This window comes from Oreochromis aureus, linkage group 17 (genome assembly GCF_013358895.1).
Source record: "Oreochromis aureus strain Israel breed Guangdong linkage group 17, ZZ_aureus, whole genome shotgun sequence".
Classification (NCBI taxonomy): domain Eukaryota; kingdom Metazoa; phylum Chordata; class Actinopteri; order Cichliformes; family Cichlidae; genus Oreochromis; species Oreochromis aureus.
Window position 1 is genome coordinate 37,583,190 of NC_052958.1, and position 19,538 is coordinate 37,602,727.

The window sequence follows — 19,538 nt, forward strand, 5'->3', positions numbered from 1 at the left end:
AAAGGAGAAATTCATTAGCTACAACAGGATAACAAGATTACAAAGAGGATTTTTGGCAACATTTTTGACTGACATGAGATAAATACTTTATTTATCCAATAAGCAATACACATGCAAAATAAAATAAGCAACAGCCAGTGTAACCTCTACTAAAACTTTGCTCAAGATTAGCAAGCAACTGAGTCTAAAAGTGGTGCCTTCCTGGCTTTAAATATATTTTATTTTATAATATTATTATATTTCAAAATTATACATGTCACACACACATCTTAGACTTGGGTGTTTTATTGAGGAACAATAAATATCAGTAGAGAGCAGTCAGTCCCAATGCTGACATGAAATGCGACTACTAGGGTGGATGGTCATCTTCCACATGTCGTCTCTGGTGCCGCCAGAAAAATAGTCCGTACATAAAGAAATCCAGGAAGAGGTGGAGGAATCCACTGCTGTGCTTTGGAGCTGTCAATAGTCCCACAGGTTAATTACCAGGGGCACATTAATGAGATATAGTGGTTACTTTAAAGGTGCATAGGATGCATCGACTTACTCCACAGGTTTGTCCGCCATAAAACACCAGTGCTGCTGTCAGACAGTCAAAATCAATATAAATTAAAAACACAGGAAGGCAGGATGTGTTGCCCATCACATACTCCGTTCTGGAAACAGCAGAAATGCAACCGTGTCCACATTTTGTCGTAACAAAGCAGATACACTCCACTGCTATTTATAATCCATTAGAGTGCCACATGAATACAGCTGAGGCTTAAATGACATCATGCGTTGACAACATGTACACCAGAAGTTTAGTAAGAGGCAACACTTGCAAAACTGCTAATGCTGCAAAAGTTCAAAGATAAGACATCTGCCCAAAATACACATTTCTAGACATTTTACTCTCTGCTGCCAAAAAATATTTAAATTTTGAACACATTTAGAGGAGGTGAAACAAAAATATGGCGCGTTCCTTCATGACACATTTATGGACCACAGAAAACAAGGTTAACAATTCTAATTGTGAAATTCATCCATTTATGACAAGTCTGCGGTTTACATAAAAACCCCTTTTAACAATTAAAGAACATTTAGCTTAGCATGAATACTGGAAGAAGGGACAATTGGCTAGTTTGCTTTATTACAAAGAATAAAATCTAGATTTTAAAAAGTGTATAAACAGCCAGTGCTATTGGGGCTGTTACACAGGGACTAAAAACGTAACCTGTGACTGGCTTGAAGTGGGACTTTACGGGGAATCATGACACATACACAAGCATGAAAGTTGTTAAGACCATAAACCTGCTACTTCTCGCTTCCTATGCTTTAGTACACACGTCAAAGATGGTACGATACTTTTATTGCTATTCTGTTACGTTTTGGGTAGATGAATAAATAAGTCATAAAAACAATAATCAATACTAATTTGTGACAAATGGGTACTATTACATCAGTCGTGTTTATAGTAACGTCATTTTGTGAAGTAAACATTCTAAAATTTCAGGTTATTCCTGATGTATGATATGAATTATGCAGTGAACTGTGTATACTGATTATTGTTTTTGTTGTTTTGTGGAAAAGTTTAATAACTGCCAGGACTTTAATTCATTAATGTTATGCTTGAATTAATTTCTGTCGTATATTGTTAATGTGTTAGGTATCTCCATAGTGTAGGGGTTCACACTTTTGGCCCACACACGCTGGTTTCAAGGAAAAGGCATAAATCCCTTGGAGTGCATCAGGAAGAGCATCCAGTCTTTATAAAAAACAACAAAAATCTGCCAAATCTAATATGTGTTTGCAACTCTTTCTGAACAAGGGAGCTTTATATTGTTATACGTTTCACAAGATTCCAGGCTTCAGCCTACTCATACTTTCACAACGAGCTGACATCAGCCTGTTTGTGTAGGCTCCATAGAGCTTATGCCCAATTAAAATACAACGGACAAACAGGAGTCAAAAGGCTCATTTCACACACTAGATTTAGCAAGGGATCTACACAGAAGGGTCAACATAAGACAATTGAAAACATTTTCTTTTTTAAATGCTATTAGTAAGCCTCAGAATAAAGACACAGAGCTGGAAATGAGAAGAATAGGTCTACTTTAAGATGACTGGATAACAACCATGAGGAACGGCTGAAATTCATTTTTCATTCTTAGATGAGCCTGTATGTTACAGTTTAGCTGTTACTTAGTTGTTGAAACTGGCAAACTGGCAAGAAATCATAAATGAATTTGTGTGTAAGCAGATAGTGTAAATGAGTTTGTAAGGCACACAGCCTTAAAACTTGATCTTAAATGCGTACATCTGTGAAGTGAGACGTAGATGCATAATGTAGGTAGGAGTTTAGCCACAGGTTAAACTCTTAAAACTGAGTCTGTCATTGAAAAAATCCTTATTCTATTGTGTCAGTGATCCCTCAGTCTCTTCATGGCATCGTATTCTTTCTGTGCACAAAAGCATTCTCGCTCACGCTAACAACAGTTAGGTTGATGGTACTATAACCAACAGCTACAGGTAAGATAATGCATCTACTCGTACCAACTGAAGGGGGCTATGCTACACACAGCTGTTACATGTCTGCTGCTACAGTTATGTTTCTATGCTGTCATTTCAGCATGCACTCAATTTTTTGTTTTTCTTCCAAGCAGCCATATTTCAGTACATCAAGAGAATCAATAAGGCAGAACGATGCCGTGATTCATATTAGCAACGACAATCCTGCAGCCTAGAAAAGACCTTAAAGCAAAAACAATATAGAAAGTATTTTGATGCATGCTCAATCATCAAGGTAAGGAAATCCCACAAAGCGGATTCTGTTCATCTGGACGTTTCGTCACTCATCCAAGTGACTTCTTCAGTCGTACGTTTGGCCACCGCTACGTCCAGATGAACAGTTTTTGGGAATATAAAAAGTAGTTCCCTCAAACATGACAGTGAATAACTGCTTTGCAAAAGTCTTTTTGAAACAGATTTTTGACTTACAGCTTGAGTTTTATGTGAGCAGGAAGCCAAACAGTCATTTTCCAAGTGTACTGAAATGACATAGGATACATGGAAGGCAGGAAGTGCTTCTAAAACCTGATATGTCTGCAGAAACTTGTGCACTGTGATGAACAGTATTAGTTTATCAAGTAAAAAGCTACAGATCCTTGGTCTGGCCTTAAAAAGTCTTTGAAATTCACAGGAAGAGTGGAAATACTGCATCCAAGCTCATGGCTCACCCACAAATTTTAGCATCTCCCATGAAGAATCAAGCAACATGAGAACATGTGGAACTTATTGCTTTGGTTCCCAAATTGTCCTTTCAATTTAATGTCCTCCAAACCCTATCATCCATCTAATCCCAAGGCCAGGGAGCTAACAGTTAGACGGACAGAGTGAACTGAAGAGGAGGACAGAAAAATAACCGGAGTCCTGTGGAGCTAAAGGTTGATGCCTTTGACCAGTGAGGCTTCCAGTGTGATGGAGAAGTCGTGCAGTGTCTCAAGGACGCTTATAAGGGTATTGAGAGTGGAAGGGTCTCTGAGCATTGCTGTGTCCTCATACATTTGCAGGATCACTGGACATTCCACAAGCAGGGGGAGCCACTGGGGCAGCAGGCGGTCTCTGTGGGGCAAACAGTGAAGAGAAATGAAGCAAAATTACTATTAACTGAATTATTGCAGATCAGAATTATTAAAACTTCACAGTTTATCACAGTTTAAATTTCAATTTTTAATTCAATTTAGTTTTTAAAAAATGTTAGTTTCAGTTTGGTTTGATTATTTTTATTCATTATGTCACAAGATAAAGTGCCTCGAGGCGACTGGCACTATATAAATACAACTGAACTGAATTAGTTTCAGTTTGAGCTACACAAAGCCTCCCATTGCTGGGGTGACAATCTTGACCACACTGACAGAGACTCAACCCAAGGACATCTCCTGTTTATTGTTTAGTTTAGTTTTAGTTGAACACACAATATGATTTGGTTTTGTCTTATTCAAGAGTCCAGTTTCATTTTCATTTCAGTGAACAATATTTTTCTGCATACCGACAGTAGTTTTAGCTTTAGTTTTAATTAACTGTAATAATGAGACAGACAATTTAATATGTGTAGTGTGAACTGAATTAACAAATAGTAAATGTGTGTGCTTATGCTATAAACAATATGATAAGTAAGCAGTTATGTAAATACGTGTAGAGTCTGTGTCAGTTAAATGTAGTAAGAGTTAAATCAACTTAAATGTTAATCAGTGGTGAGACTGCAGATTTTCAACAGGACTAAAAAGATAAGCAATGTGGATTACTGGGTCTGGTATTGAGATGAAGCATGACAGGTGGAATTCTCCGGAGGCTCAACAGAGGGCCGGCAATGAAGGCAGAGACTTGGAAAAGAGGCCAGAAGCAGACAAGCTGAAGCCCCTCTGGAGAACAAAGGAAACCCTCAGGAGTCTTGAGAGCAGGCTGTCCATAAGAAGACAGAACAGGAGCCCAGCAATGAAGACGGTGGACTACCAGAGATGACTTGGCCGGCGATGGTGAGGCAAGGCAGGGAAGCAGCAGCTACGGCAGAGGCCATCTGGTGGCCAAGCGGGAGGCCAGCAATACTTGGGAGGAGGCCGAGGACAAGGAGAAAGGCCAGGAGACTGGCAGCTGAGGGACAGCCGAGCTGGTAGCTGAATTTAAAGCAACTGATGGTGAAGCACAACAATCTGCTAGTTTTGAAAGTAGCAGCCATCTGGCTCAGACAACATGGGACCCTCTGGCTCGGCTTCTGGCTGCTCATGTTCAGACTGTGCAGGACCCACTGAAGTCTCTGCTGACTGGGAATGTGCAGAATCCACTGAAGGTCCCCTCCCTGGCTCCCTGGCTCCAAGTACTATATCATCTCAAAAGAGCACTTTGCGCTTAGACTGTGGGATTACTTTTAGTTCCTAGGGCATTAAAAGTAGAATGGGAGGCAGAACCCTCAGCTTTCAGTTTGGATTCAGGAGAAAAACAGGCTTTCTACTTAGATTAAGCTTAAAACTTTCCTTTCTCATTAAAGTTGTAGTTGGGGCTGTATCAGGTGACCCTTCTTTAATTATGATGCTAGGCTCCTAGGGGCTTCCCATGATGCATTGTGCCTTTCTTCTTCACTCACCTCTTTTCACTCACCATGTATTTATACACCACTTTGCATTTAATTATCATTAATTTCTGCCTCTCTTCCACAGTGAAGAGAAGCAAAGCAAAAAAAAGAAAACAGGCTAAGTGTCACGGTGCCGGGCCTGTGACCCAGTGTTTATGTGTGCTCTAGTTATATTCTTTAATTATTGTAATTCATGGGTTTTGGTTCTGCTGTGTTATATTTTTAGTCCTAGGATTTTGGTTTCTGTCATTTTGCCTGTCTCGTGTTCCTCGTCTTGTCACACTTGTCCTCATGTTCCCTCTGTCTTCCCGGTCAGCCATGTCTCTCTGTCTCAGTCCACATCTCTGTGTTACACTTCCTGTTTTATTTTGGCGGTCCCTTGTCTCATGTCAATGGATCTAGTCTTGCTTCCTTTCTCTTCCATCCATCCATCCATCCATTCGCTTCCGCTTATCCTTTCCAGGGTCACTGGAGCCTATCCCAGCTGTCATAGGGCGAGAGGCAGGGTACACCCTGGACAGGTCGCCAGTCTGTCGCAGGGCCAACACACAGGGACAGACAACCATTCACGCCTAGTGACAATTTGGATTATCCAATTAACCTATCCCCTCAAACTGCATGTCTTTGGACGGTGGGAGGAAGCCGGAGTACCCGGAGAGAACCCACGCAAACACGGGGAGAACATGCAAACTCCACACAGAAAGACCCCGGCCTGATGGTGGAATTGAACTCAGGACCTTCTTGCTGTGCGGCAACAGTGCTAACCACCGTGCTGCCAGCACCTGCTGTGCTGTGCTCCTTTCTCTTGTTATGGCTAATTAATCCCGTTTCCCATTCCCTGATCACTCTGGTGTGTGTTTAAGCCCTGTGTTTTCCTTGCTCTGTGTCATGTTGTACCCTCTCCATGCTGGTGGTTTCCCGTCTGTGTTCCTGACTAAATCTTAGTTCATGTTTCTTAGTATTTAGTTCTGGAGTCCAGTTTAATTTCTAGTTTTGAGGTTTTGGTTTTTTTTGTTGTGAATGAAAGCTGCTATTTGAGTTTCACTCTTGACGTCTGAGAGTCCTGCATTTGCTGCCAGCCACACAGCACTCTCCTCGACAGTGAGCATTTATTCTGTTCTGTCTCCCCTCCCCTAGATGAAATCCAGGACAAATGAAAACTTCTGACTACAATCGTGACATGTTTTTAATATGTCAAATTTCTGATCAAATAATCACATATCAAAATATGCTATTAGAGTCCACACCTGAGCAGTTCACAGTTCACTGACCTGGCTCCGAGGCAGACTAACAACTGGAACTTTCCGTCCTTGCCGATGTTTCTGGAGGTGGAGTTGATCGCATTGAAGTAATGACAGAGTGACTGACAGGTCATCTTCATGGCCTCAGTGGTCTCCTGAAGGTCTCCCATCTGGTCAGCTGACTCCATGTAGGCAACAGCCTTCTCTGTAGGGTTTTAGAGGAGCATCACACACTGTATCAGTTTACTTAAAGCTCTCTGCTTCCTTACACTGTTGTGTAACAGCTCAACAAACTGAGAACACTGGGCTGAAGGCTATGTTACCAATTCATTTGAAAGCCCAGATTACACAAAAAGAATTGTAAATGCTGTATAATCCTCTACAAACATGTATAAAAACCATGACACATGAATAAAAAGGTATTACAATTTTTTCTTTAATCCAGTAAAACCAGTACACATTGTAACACAGTTTACTAGCCCTTGATTTTCTGCCATGGGCCAAACTAAATAGTTTTCCTCATCAGCAGTAGAGTGTGCTGTCTCTTCACACTCACCCACAAAGTCCCACACAAACACAGTCTTCTGGAAGAGCCTGGCAGATTTGAAGCCATGATGGAAGAACTGTTCCAGAGCCGCAACCAAGCTATTCTCCCCGCACAGCAGAACAGTCAGACTGCCTCTCTGTGCAACACACATCAACACGTCAATGCACAAAAGCAAGTTTGACATTTGGCAAGTGATACTGTTACTTTATTTGTCTGTTACTTAGTACACACATATCTGCTAGTTAGTTCTATATGGGCAGATGTACAGTGTAACTAAGCTTGCTTGTGTGAGCAGGTAACTTGGGACTCCACCCTATCATCTAAGTGGCTTAACACTTTTTGCTATTTACGCTATTCCGATGAATGTTGGAGTACCTCTGACAGACTGTCACTGAAGAGAAATTACTACAGCCCTTTGCAGAGAAAGTCTCGTGGGAAACCTTTTAGTTTCCTTTTAGACTACACAACTTGAAAGATCATCACTCTTTCAGACTTTCTATGGTCAAAGCACAACTTTACTTATGGAAGCATAATGAATGCACTCCCTGATGGAAACAGGAAAACAGAACCCACACTGCTCAGAATTCACAGACAGCATGGCACTAGTTAAGCACGTACTCATTAGAAAAGGATTTCAGAGTGCTGAAAGTCACTGACCTCTTTCTCTGGTTTGTGGAAGTGTTTGATTATGTTGTTCACTGCCTCCCCAATCCCCTCTTGGATTTGTGCTGAATTCAGCTCTAGAATGGGGAAAACATCTGCATCAGTACAGACTGCTATAGACCTCTGAATTCTGACAGCCTGAGGTAGCAACAGCTAACATGTCTGCAGCTACCATCCTTCCTGGAAACGCTGCATTTTTGAGCTGCAATGGAAGTCTGAGCTTTAAACCACTTTGAGTGCACATTTTAAGAATTACCTATATAATTTAGTTCCTGTCAGCTTAAACAACTACTGCAGAAAGGGTTTTTAAAAAAGCATTTAATGGAAGCCTGGCAGTCTTATTTTGATGATATTATGAGATAAAAGATCTAAAATAATTAAAAGATCTATAGAGCCTTCTGAAAGTGTTTAGTGAGGTAGTGGATGACTGAGTAACTGCACACAGACCATCTTTTGTTCCTACTGTGGATAAAATCTATTTAAAATACTGCACTTCAAATAGCAGAGAGTGTGGTAAAACCTGTCAGGAAATGAAAACATTTCATTCTCAGTATTAGAAATTTCCTGTTGTGTGAGAACGCTGACAGTTACTGACTGGTATCTCGTCCGGTGAGCGATGTGATGCTGATGCGTCTGCCCTGGGAGGGTGAACGCTGTAGCGGGGGTGTACGGCAGGCCCTTGCAGAATCATCCTCTCCGCTGGGCAACACTAATTCCCCGATTAGGACCCTTTCCAGGCTGCCGTCATCCACACCCTTACCGAGCCATCGACCGCATGGGAACCTGATGGACAACAAAGTGCTGAGGTTACACATCGACGCTCTACATCTGTTGACATTTTTTTATTTGTTCTTCTGATTTTCAGTGGAGATATTTTATATTTGACTTGCTGTCAACAAACACGCAGAATGGTTCCTACTAACTAGTACTTGGTGTGCATCAGAGGATGATGTACTAAATGTGGTTCAGACACGCAGGCAGGCGAAATTTACACATTTTTCATCCGTATATCAGTTTGTTCTTTCTCCACACGTCTCTGCTCTGATCTTCTCTCTTTGTCTTTTGCATGTTTTGTCTGCTTTTTGACGTTATGAGAAACAAACAATTTATAGATTTAATATTTTCTCATATTGGGTTATACAAACAAAATTTACCTCCAATATTGTCAGTGAGCCACACATTCCAGTTAATTTAACAATCATTTCTCTATAATATAATATAATGCTGAATGAATATGCCTTTTTTAACTCACTAACAAGAAAAAACACTTTTAGACATTAATTTTCATTTTAAATTCATCAAAACTGCAGAGAAACAGCAAACTATTAAAGTGCCCAGTGTGTGACACGTGTGTGCCAGCAGTTACACTCATGACAGGACGGTTTATCGGCTGGTAGTTACACTCTTATTGGTCTTAATGTTGTCTGAGTTCTACAACAATCTAATTTGGCTGCACAGAAAAGCATGTGAGGGAAGTTTGCTAAATGAGTAACAACAACAGAACAAATCAAAGACAGGTCCTCTACTCACCTGTAGGTGTGTCCTGTGATCTCATTCCGCACCATCACACAGTCCACCAACCACTTAGCCAGGAGGCCGGCATTATCGTGACCCAGCTGCACCGTGGTGAGCTTCCCCAGGTTCTGACACTGAACACAGAGAGCACCTAGTTAATCAGTACAATATCAGATCCTACTCTCTTTCATTACTGTGAATGATATACTTGTCTGTCTCTGATTAATTGAGTTATTTGGGCACAAACGTTTTATTTTTATTTATTTTTTTACATTTCCTTCAGCATATTTTCCTAATAGCTCCAGCAAAGACACACAGAGCACAACTTCAGTCAGCACTCAAGTACGCAGCACATTCTGGCAGGGTAAAGGACCAACTTTGGGCAAGTCAAACACAGAAAAGAAAAGCAAGTATTTCAAAGGGATACGGTTGATGATGGGAGATGGAGCTGTGGAGCAAGGGCTTTGCCTAACCTTGAATATGGCAGAGATGTGCGTGTGAGGCCTGAAAGCAGACTGAGGGAGATGGAAACATACGTTAAGACACAAAGAATGGACAATAAAAAGATAGACTACAGAACCAAAACATCACTCATGCATGCAAACTAGACTTGGCTCATAGAAATCCTATGTGTATGATTTGACACTGTAAAACAAAATTGATTTCTATTAAACTGCTACAGAGATGGAGTTTGTATATTGGAGTGCACTGCATAGAAGTGCAACTAGAGGGCGGTCTTCACATTTAAATGACCTGAACTGTAAAGCAGTAAACAAAGTGGCTGAATAGTCAAAATATGACCTACATCATTTCATAATCAATCTTGCTTGATGGAAAATTTCTTGAGGTAAAAGGAGAATTCTTTAGGGCTTAAGAATTGACCGATCCTACAGTAGACTGCTCAATGATGTGATGACAGATGCTGCTGAAATTGACCACAATTGGTTCACTTCTAGAACTAAAAAAGCAGCTTTAAATGGGGTTCTTAGTAAGGATGGGCGATATACTCGCCCAGGTGACTTTTTTGTATTTTTTTGTGAATTTATACGTTTTGTTTGGAGGGAATACTTTACTTTCTTTTCTTGTTTGTTTCAGTATTATTACAGCTACTTTTTGGATTATTCATTTATTTAAGATGCACCAAATCGCAGAAAAGACTTAACGTTACGTCAAAGATTTATTTTTATGTTAGCTGGAGGAGACATTTTATTTTTAACGTACTTTGTGTTTAATTTTGTATTTGTTGTTTTGTCGGGTGTGTAAGACGGATCAACACTGGAACACAGTTATAGTGGGGAAAAGAAGCCAGTTTCTTTGTTTCAAATTGTGGGTTTTTTTGTGAGGTTTTTAAAATGTAAATAATGTAATAAAGTTTTTGTTTTTTTCTGAACATAGGCTACTGCCTTTCTTTCTTTCTGTTATGAGTTTAAGCAAATGAATCGCTGCATTTGGGTGCACTCTGAGGAGGTTGCATTTGCCTGCAGCTGGAAGACGGTGCACAGCAAAATCTCCAGTGTTAAATTAACACTACAGAGTGTTTATATGTGTCCACACTGTTGAGTGTTAAATATAACACTGTTGAGTGTTAAATGAACACTTTTGACAGTGTTGTATTTTTAAAAGTAACCTAGTCAGTTTTCAAGATTTACAATGACTAACACAGAGCAGTGCTGATTTTCTAACACTGGAATATTTCTAACATTTTGAGTTATTTTCCAGTGTTCAGAAAATCAGCACTGCTCAGTTTTATTCATTGTAAATCTTGAAAACTGACTAGGTTACTTTTAAAAATACAACACTGTCAAAAGTGTTCATTTAACACTCAACAGTGTTATATTTAACACTCAACAGTGTGGACACATATAAACACTCTCCAGTGTTAATTTAACACTGGAGATTTTGCTGTGTGCTGTTAAAACAGCGCTATTATTTTTTCCATTGGCTGCTTCTGCTAGGTTCAACCAGCATTATTAGCAAACTTACTCATGGACCAATAAATAAATGGCTCTTGTAAAAATGATCAGCGAAAGGCTCGGCCTATCGTCGATGGTCGATACATTCATCCACTCGCCCAACCTGAGTTCTTAGACCTGCGAAACTCCTTTGATCGTGCAATATGGACACAGAGCAGGAGAACCTTCTCCAGAAGTTATGGAAACTAACTCTCCAAAAAATCTTCCTCCAGTCCAATATTGCCTATTCAAGAAATGCTGAAGCCAATGCATATCACTTTATGTTTTGGAGCCTTCTCCCGAGACTTCTGGAATGAAGGATTCTCTTTAAACACTGGCAGCATGTGTATCTACATTACCTTTAAGAAACACTGATTTTTGATTACCGTGCCTTTAAATAAGCTGGAGTGCACCATGGGATGTTTGACAAACGGTGACAAGGAGTGAAACATAGAAAACACAAACTTAATGCCTGCACACAACATCAAAGTGGCTGACAGCATGATCAACTTGTGGGAGGTCAAAGGTCACAGTACTCACGTCAAAGGTCATTTCTAATACATTCTTGGGGATCTGCATGATGCCTGAGTCTCCCAGTTCCCCTGAGACACACACCCAGGGGTTGGACGTGGTCATAGCGTTGCTCAGCTTCTTGATGGGGATGATGACGACTCGGTATGGGATCACTGCCAAAAGCAAAGGCAAAAGAAGCCTTACGTGTTAAATCTTTAATAATTGCAGTCAGCTATTGATCCGTAGCTCTATGGATAAAGTAAGTGACATTTTTACTGTAAGGCTTCAGTGGGTTGTGCAGGAGGACTGCAGAGCTTTACAGCAGTTTGACGTTATGTCATGCCATTATAAACAACACAGATGACCTCTTTTTATAGAAATGCTGCTGACACACAATTTCAGTTCCAATATACATTTATATGTGTGAGTGTATATATACAGTTCACAAAAATAGACATTGATATGTGACATATTTAAATGCAAAATTCTATTTCACTATATGCTGTTTCTAATCACCTAAAGCTTCTCGTCTTAAAACTTCTTTTGTTCAAGAAAAGCATTGCTGTGGGTGGCCAGAGGTCAGAGGTTATGTGTAGCTGATGGAAAACTCACTGATGGTGGTGAAGACACTGGTAAAGCAGAAGTAGTCAACAGCATTGAGAGAGAGCAAATGGAAGAGGAACTGCTCCTTCTCCTCCTCACAGCGCAGGAAGGCGTAGCGTTTGTACAGCTTCCTGTGGCGGTCATTCAAGTCAGGTTCAGATACAGCAAAGTACATCACATCTCCTCTCCTCATCAACATCCACTGTTTTTGCACCCTTAGATAACTTTTTATTTTTGTTATTTAGTTATTATCTAGACCAGGGGTCGGCAACCCGCGGCTCCGGAGCCGCATGCGGCTCTTTAGTCTTTATTTTGCGGCTCCGGGTGGTTTGGGAAAATAAATTAGAAGTATTTAGCTGAAGTGTATTTTATTTGTGTTTAGTTCTTTTTTTAACTCGTAGTTCTAAATTGGAAGATTATTGTGATTTTCAAATATAAAAATAAAATTATATCTTATTATTTTTTCATCGCTCAAAATAAGCGTCACACTCGCGGAAGCCGGTATACCCGCCGAAACGCCGTGCATTTATCGAGACTTTCAACCCCAGGTAGGCCAATTATGGGTCTTCGGATCCACATTATGTAAGCAGCTGTTCTCCACCGTGAACTATGTTAAAAACAAACACCGCTCACGCCTCACAGATGACAGCTTACAGTCCTGCGTAAAGATGAAAGTGATTTCGTACAGCCCCGCAGCAGACGCTGTGCGCAGAGGTTCGGGACCAGAAGTCTCATTGTAAACATATCACGGCAGACCCGACGATGTTTGCATGAACATGCTTTTCAGCATCTCTTTATTGACCACTTTTCACACACGGTTGCTGTACGCATACAGCCGGCTGTAGCTTTTCAGCTCACAGCCCGACACACACCAACACAACAGCAGAGAGAGCACAGAAGTTAAGGCGGCGAGGCGTGATTGCGGGTGCCGCTCAGGTGCGTCCGACTCCCCACGCCCCGCCACACACATTAACCAGGTAAAATACATATTTGGGGAGAATTTTGCAAATATCTATTTTACTCTTTTTTTTTCAGCAGCATAGTGCTTTTTTTCCAATTAATTTTTTAAAAGTCAGGTCAAGGCTCCAAAAGCCCAAAGGAGATATAAGGGTGGCGGCTCACAACAGTTTTTGTTTGCTACATGGATCATTTTAGTTCAGCTGGGTGTCTTTCCTTTTGTTATATTTCTTTAAGAGTTCAAAATGTGTTAATTAAATAAATAAAATGTAATTTTCTCTGTAACACTTCATGGATTACATAAGCAACACACCTTAGTTGCTCTGTGGATTCTTTTAAAAAGCAGTTAAAAACTTTTCTTTTCAAACAAGCCTTTTGTTGATCTACGTATTTTATATTCTTTACATTATTTACATTTGATCTTTTACATTGTGTATAATGTCTATTGATTGTATTGTTTATTTTAATATTTGTGTACAGCGCTTTGTGACTGCCTGTCTGTGAAAAGTGCTTAATAAATAAACTTTACTTACTTACTTTAGTTGTCCACACAAAGCACAAAAAACAATATATACAGTGTCATCTTCATTTTAGATTTCAAAAAGTATTTGCGGCTCCCAGTGTTTTCTTTTGGGTGGAAACCGGGTCCAAGTGGCTCTTTGGGTGTTAAAGGTTGCTGACCCCTGATCTAGACTAACAGTTTGAGAGCCCTAACCATGAACTGAATCACTTTTGTTTTGTTTGAATGGGCAAAATGGAGGAGTGCAGGGAAGCCTACAGTTATACTTCAGCCTACAGTGTGGAATTCTTTATTACAAGTGGGAATGTTATTCAGCCAGATGGACCTTTACCTTCCGTAAATGAATACGGCAGAAAAATACTCCCAGTGCTGCATTGGTGTGGCTCAGGGTGCTGTGAGTGCATCTTAAATGTGCTCACTGCTGCCCCCTGTGGCATGATCAAGCCACACATAAAAAGAGCCACTTTCTCCCACATTATATAAAACAGAGGGTTGTGTACAACTTTGTGTCATGTGTTTTAACTGTATGCATACCCTAACTGTGAAAACGACTGCAAAATTTATGTTTAATAATGCACAACATCTAAATATGGAGGTGGGATTCAGTCATCAAAATGCTTACTTGGTTAAGGCTTGTCGCGACAGCAACTGTTTGAGATGCTGAGAGAGCAGCTTCTTTTCCAGGGACAGGCGAATCCAGGCTCTGGCTCGGCCAACATCCGTCTTGATCTCTGACATACTCTGGATATGCCTGGGACAGACGGAGAAGAAGAATAACGCCGTGGTTTTAAGATGAAGGAAAAATTGTTATTTACTTTAACTTCAGTTACTGATTTTATACATTTTCACAGATGCATTTCACCAACACGGACATACAAACTACTTGTTTACAGTATGTGCAGCAAGTATACTGTATATAATATAATGTTTAATACTAACAGGAACAGCTAAACAGTGGTATTCTAGTCTACCTGTTGTAGAAGAAGCTTGGAGAGTGCAAAGGATTTATGACAACAAGCTCATACCTCATATCCTGAATGAGAGACACACGCAGAGAAGGCATCGCTATGGAGCTATCAGACTTCCTCCTCTCAAGAATGTGAGGCGCTACAAGGAGAGATGAATTTTTTGTTGATGCTTAAACATGTGACTGAAGCTTTTGAGCTGCGTGTGTGTAAGTGTATGTTACCTGGTGAGTCAGCCTGCTGCGCCAGCATCTCCTCCCGGGCCTGATAGTGCAGCAGGTGAGACCACAGGGCAGACTTCCCCTGAAACATCACAATTAGCATGTCAGAGAGCCGAGGACAGAAATGACACACATTACAGCAGTTATTGCACCGATGGATGAGGCATCACATTATACACAGACACAGAGGGAAGAACCTCAACAGCCAATGTCTATAGCGTGTTGAAGAAAACTAACATTTGTGCAGCTCTGTATATATCTTTATTTCAGTGTGTGTGTGTGTGTGTGTGTGTGTGTGTGCGCTGACCTGTTTGACCTGCAGCCCGTGGCTCCAGATTCTCTCTAGCAGGTCACACAGACTGGCGATCAGAGTGTTCTCCTCTAATCCAGTGATGCTGGCCTCACCATGACCCAGCTCCACAGCCTCGCGGCCCATCTTCTCCACCAGCATACGCTTGGTCTACACACCCACATACAATTAGAGGAATCACTGTGATATATTATGAACATGTGACTTGGATTTTAGATACTTAAAATCTAAGGCATATGACATATTCATGTAACTTATCCCCCAGTAATAATAAACACCACTGCATTCTGTGGATGGACGTGCCTCTTTATCATTTCTTATGATGGCTAAATGGCCAAACTGGAGTAGAAGAGCCTTGCTTTGTATTGTGGAGAATTTGTATTTTAGTTGAGGAGCTTTTTATGTGTATGGGTGAGGAGGTACTCTATGCGACACACTGCAGTTCATCGTTGAACATTATGGGAGTCATTTTTGATATTTTCAATGTTTTGTATCAGTGGCCTTGCAGTTGGGTAGCACTGTCTATTACATATTACAAGGGTAACAAGGGGGAAACAAGAAAGTAATAATGTGGTAATTTCAAAGTTATTACCACTCATTCACCATGGTAGTTTCTGTGTTATAAACAGGAAACAGAGCTGCAAAATGCAAAACTGCCCGTTTCTATTTAATAACATATTAATAACCAGGTAAAAACCCTTTAAAACAAGCTTTAAGAATAGTAATGACTACCAGGAAAAACCTGTGGCAGTTTCTGTGTAATAAGCAGCAATTTAATACTATGGTCATGATAGCTGATTAAAACAAGCATCAGGAAATCTGTAATGAACTGGAAACACTTATGCAAAATGTCAATAATTAGGTTTAACAGAATAACACTTATGAATACATTAGATTCACATGGACATGAACCGAGAAGTATAAACTGTATATGTATATATATATATATATATATGTATACGGTTTTCAGTGATAACATTTGTAAATTAAGGACAGAGAATGAGTGCACGCATGAATCAAGAATCATGGGTCAATTCTAAGTGCAGCAGCATGCTGGGGTTCTATGTTTCACCTTCATGCGACACTCCTTGAGCAACCCTTCCACAAACTTCCAGTTGGTCTGGGCGATCACGGCAGGCGACAGGTCGGAGAGTTTAGGCTGTCGCAGATTCTTCCCGAGGCTGCGGGCCTCCTGCATGTACTTCTGAAGTGCAGACGAAGATGTTTAGTGAGATTTAAATAACAGGCACTGAAAGTGACATTCTTTTGTATGAATGTTTGCAGTGAACACATATTAGAGGTTGAGGTAAGCATCCTCACTCCTGTCACAATGTCACAAATACGTGCCTTCCTTATACACTGTTAATAACCTGTTCTAGTAGTTCTGTGACTGTTAATGGTAATTTTGTTCATGTGAGACACTTCAAGGAACTTAAGTGAGTTAAGTTAAAGGAGGGGAGTAAAAATCAGAGGAAACCTGAAAGAAAGGGTGTGTTGGCAGGAAGTATCACTCAGTCTGGAGCATAGGATACCAAATTCTAAATTTTTCCTATAATGAGCTCTGAGTGCGTCGCTGAAATGAGAAATCTATGCTCTTACATCACTGTTCTCGCAAACAGAAGATTTCCTGCTGTTGCTGTTTCACATTTAAAGTGTTCAAAACAGAACATGACATGAGCTTTAGCTGGAAATACTGTCAATTATGTATTTGATGTCTTTCTTTTTTCCAAATAAAAGGTACAGTGTCTAAAATTTTAACCACTAGATGTCAGTAGATTGCAGATTGCGGTTAAATGAATTCTGTTTTTTTACCTGTCCCAGTTTAAGAGGGAAATTCTAGCTATGGTGTCTGCTGTAGGACAAACAACTCAGGCTGCTGTAGTGAATGTAGGGTGTCACTCTGCTGTTTACCTCAGCTGTCAATACGCCTGCATGTGTATTTACTCTGAAGGAGGCTGTACAACTTTGTGGAAGAGTCCGTTATGTGTTGATGAGTCAGTGCAGCTCATGTCTGCGATACTGAGGCAGGTTTTTTATGACACTGAAGCCTAACATTGGTATACTGATACTGATAATCTTGGCTGTCAACTGTCTGGATACGGGATGGTCGCATTTCATAATCTACTCACAAGGACAAATTGCAACAATATGAAGAAAAAATAAGCTTGTTTATGCACATTTTTGTGTTATTGCCCTAACTTCAGTTCAGGAGATGAGGCTTCAGGTAAGAAAGAAGAGGATGGCATACATAAATACATACATACACATACATGAAATGATAACACGCATTTAGGTAAATCTCGACCACTGTGTTCAAGACGGGAGGGCAACATGGTGGCTTCCATAATTCGGTTCCAGGTCCAAAGTATTTTTGATGGATTCACTCTAAGTTTATGAGAATGTAAATTTGTTGAAACACACAATTACACATGAGTGCAACTTTTATTCCTCTTTAATGACCTAAAAAATTACTTGCAGTACCTTAAAAGTGAATCTCTCTGGATTTTTGACTGTTGCACAGAAAAAAAAAAGAATTAGAAGATGTCACTTTGATATGCCCAAGGCCTCTGCAGCTCACCAAGCCTAACAGCCCCTCAGATATGCAAAAAGATGTTATTTTGCTTGTTTTATTCTTGTTTTCCTTTAGAATTTTTATGTTTTTTTACTATTCAAAGCAAGGAATTGTGCCTTAGAGAATGTGGGAACCTCGGAAAAGTAGGTGGAAGTGAGGGTGGAGGCTATGAGAGGGAATCCAAAACACAAGCATCTCCTGCACATACCAGGCAGGAAGCAGAAGCAGATTTTTTAGGTGGTTTGACAGGAGGAGGGGATGCATTGTCCCACTCCCAAAATGCCATGGAATTCTGTAGGACCAGGCAGCCCTCCACCTGCTCGAGGAGGAAGAGCGGTACAACCCGACCCCAGATGGACCGGAACAGGACACACAGCCAGATAGAAGACGACAGAGGCAAAAGAATGGAAAATAAGAAGACAGTGAAGGTAGCATGTGCATAACAGAAACCAAACAAAGAAAGCTCAAACAAAAGGAAACATAAATTTAGTTACATAACAAAACAAAACAATAACGACACACTTAAGCAAAAACTAAAGACGAGAGAGTTAGAGAACAGTGGAGAACAGGGAGCAGTCACAAGGATGGGCTTTCACCTCTTTCAGGTCATTATCAAGGGTTAGATGTTCCGTTTGTTGTCTGTGGCGATCTTTTCTGCGCTGAGCTGTTGTTGCTTTGTGACACCACCTGCAGACCAAATACACTGTGAACATACTGTATAACCTTTAACTATCTATCAGTCTGTGCTCCTGTGAGTCAAACAGAAGGGAGAAGGAAGTCCATGAGTTTGATAAAGTTACTTTAAGACTTGAAGCAACAAAAACATTTGGCTTTAACAGTAAAGCAGTTAATTCACAACAGTTTTTTATTTTTTACTTCCTCTTTGATTTGAACAGTATTTTAACATTGATGATATTATTACGAGCAGCTTAAAAAAATCCTATTTTCAGCAGTGCAAACAGATTTGTCAACATTTTTGAAGTTTTATTTGTTATGTATCACTGATTATGGAGTGCCACACGAATAAAATGGAGAAAAGGCAATAGGATCTGAGCGCGTCTAGCTCCTCCTGCTTGTAGTCAATAGCGGTTTTCCACTGGGCTTTCAGTTACATCTGTGTAACCTGTGGAACCAATCTCTGTTGAACCTACATTCAAACTGTACTAGAGTATTCTGACAAAGACAGCCTTAAGGTTCTGGTGTCGTCTGTGAACGAGTGGAGGCTGACTTACTTGTTAATGCTTGGTCCTGTGTTGAGCACTTCGGTCTGCAGTTTGGGGAAGAACCCCTGCTCGTACTTCCCCTGACCGATCTTCATGTCCAGCAGGTGTGGGTGGATGGCCGTGTGGTCAATCTTCATCAGCCGCTTCTCAATGGCCTGAGCTAAACAAAAGACGGTACTGATTCAGACAACGCTGTAAGGAGATTGAAATCATCACGGCATAGGTGTCACATTACTGAACGTAATTTCAGATGTAAACGCCCCAGGGTTGCACATGAATTTATGTGTCTACTGATTCCACCATCTAGATCGCATCTTATCTGAACACACACACACACACACACACACACACACACACACACACACACACACACACACACACACACACAGAGAACACTGGAAAAAGCTGCAGTTAAGATGTAATATATTGAGTCATATGTCGCAGTCCTTCACAGATAATTTTTGCTGCAAAGAGTGACTCGGCTTCGTGTTTTTTCTATTGCTTCTGCCAGTCTATACCAAGATGTTATGCAGCAGTGACTCTGAACTGAGACAGCCTTTTATCCTTTTGGCTCTGGATGGGCTATAACTCTTATTTTAAAAGATGACTGAAGATAATAACACTTA

General features: G+C 40.5%; 1 protein-coding gene across 5 annotated transcripts in view; it reads right to left on the reverse strand.

Moving 5' to 3' along the window:
- Positions 1–267: 267 nt before the first annotated feature.
- LOC116316282 (DENN domain-containing protein 5B-like) overlaps positions 268–19,538 on the reverse strand; it is an 80,284-nt gene continuing 61,013 nt past the window's right edge. For 3 of the 5 annotated variants that reach the window (XM_039600917.1, XM_039600919.1, XM_039600916.1), the window contains 16 exons: positions 18,922–19,072; positions 18,286–18,376; positions 16,190–16,321; positions 15,115–15,267; positions 14,811–14,889; positions 14,647–14,728; positions 14,244–14,372; positions 12,154–12,275; positions 11,569–11,714; positions 9,550–9,591; positions 9,092–9,210; positions 8,157–8,344; positions 7,556–7,638; positions 6,908–7,034; positions 6,382–6,556; positions 268–3,603 (listed from right to left, as the gene is read on the reverse strand). In XM_039600917.1, coding sequence (XP_039456851.1) covers positions 3,420–3,603; positions 6,382–6,556; positions 6,908–7,034; positions 7,556–7,638; positions 8,157–8,344; positions 9,092–9,210; positions 9,550–9,591; positions 11,569–11,714; positions 12,154–12,275; positions 14,244–14,372; positions 14,647–14,728; positions 14,811–14,889; positions 15,115–15,267; positions 16,190–16,321; positions 18,286–18,376; positions 18,922–19,072 — 2,003 coding nt within the window. In that variant the 3' untranslated portion in view covers positions 268–3,419. The remainder of the gene's footprint in view (positions 3,604–6,381; positions 6,557–6,907; positions 7,035–7,555; positions 7,639–8,156; positions 8,345–9,091; positions 9,211–9,549; positions 9,592–11,568; positions 11,715–12,153; positions 12,276–14,243; positions 14,373–14,646; positions 14,729–14,810; positions 14,890–15,114; positions 15,268–16,189; positions 16,322–18,285; positions 18,377–18,921; positions 19,073–19,538) is intronic. The other 2 variants (XM_031734826.2, XM_039600918.1) reach the window with 1 other exon arrangement.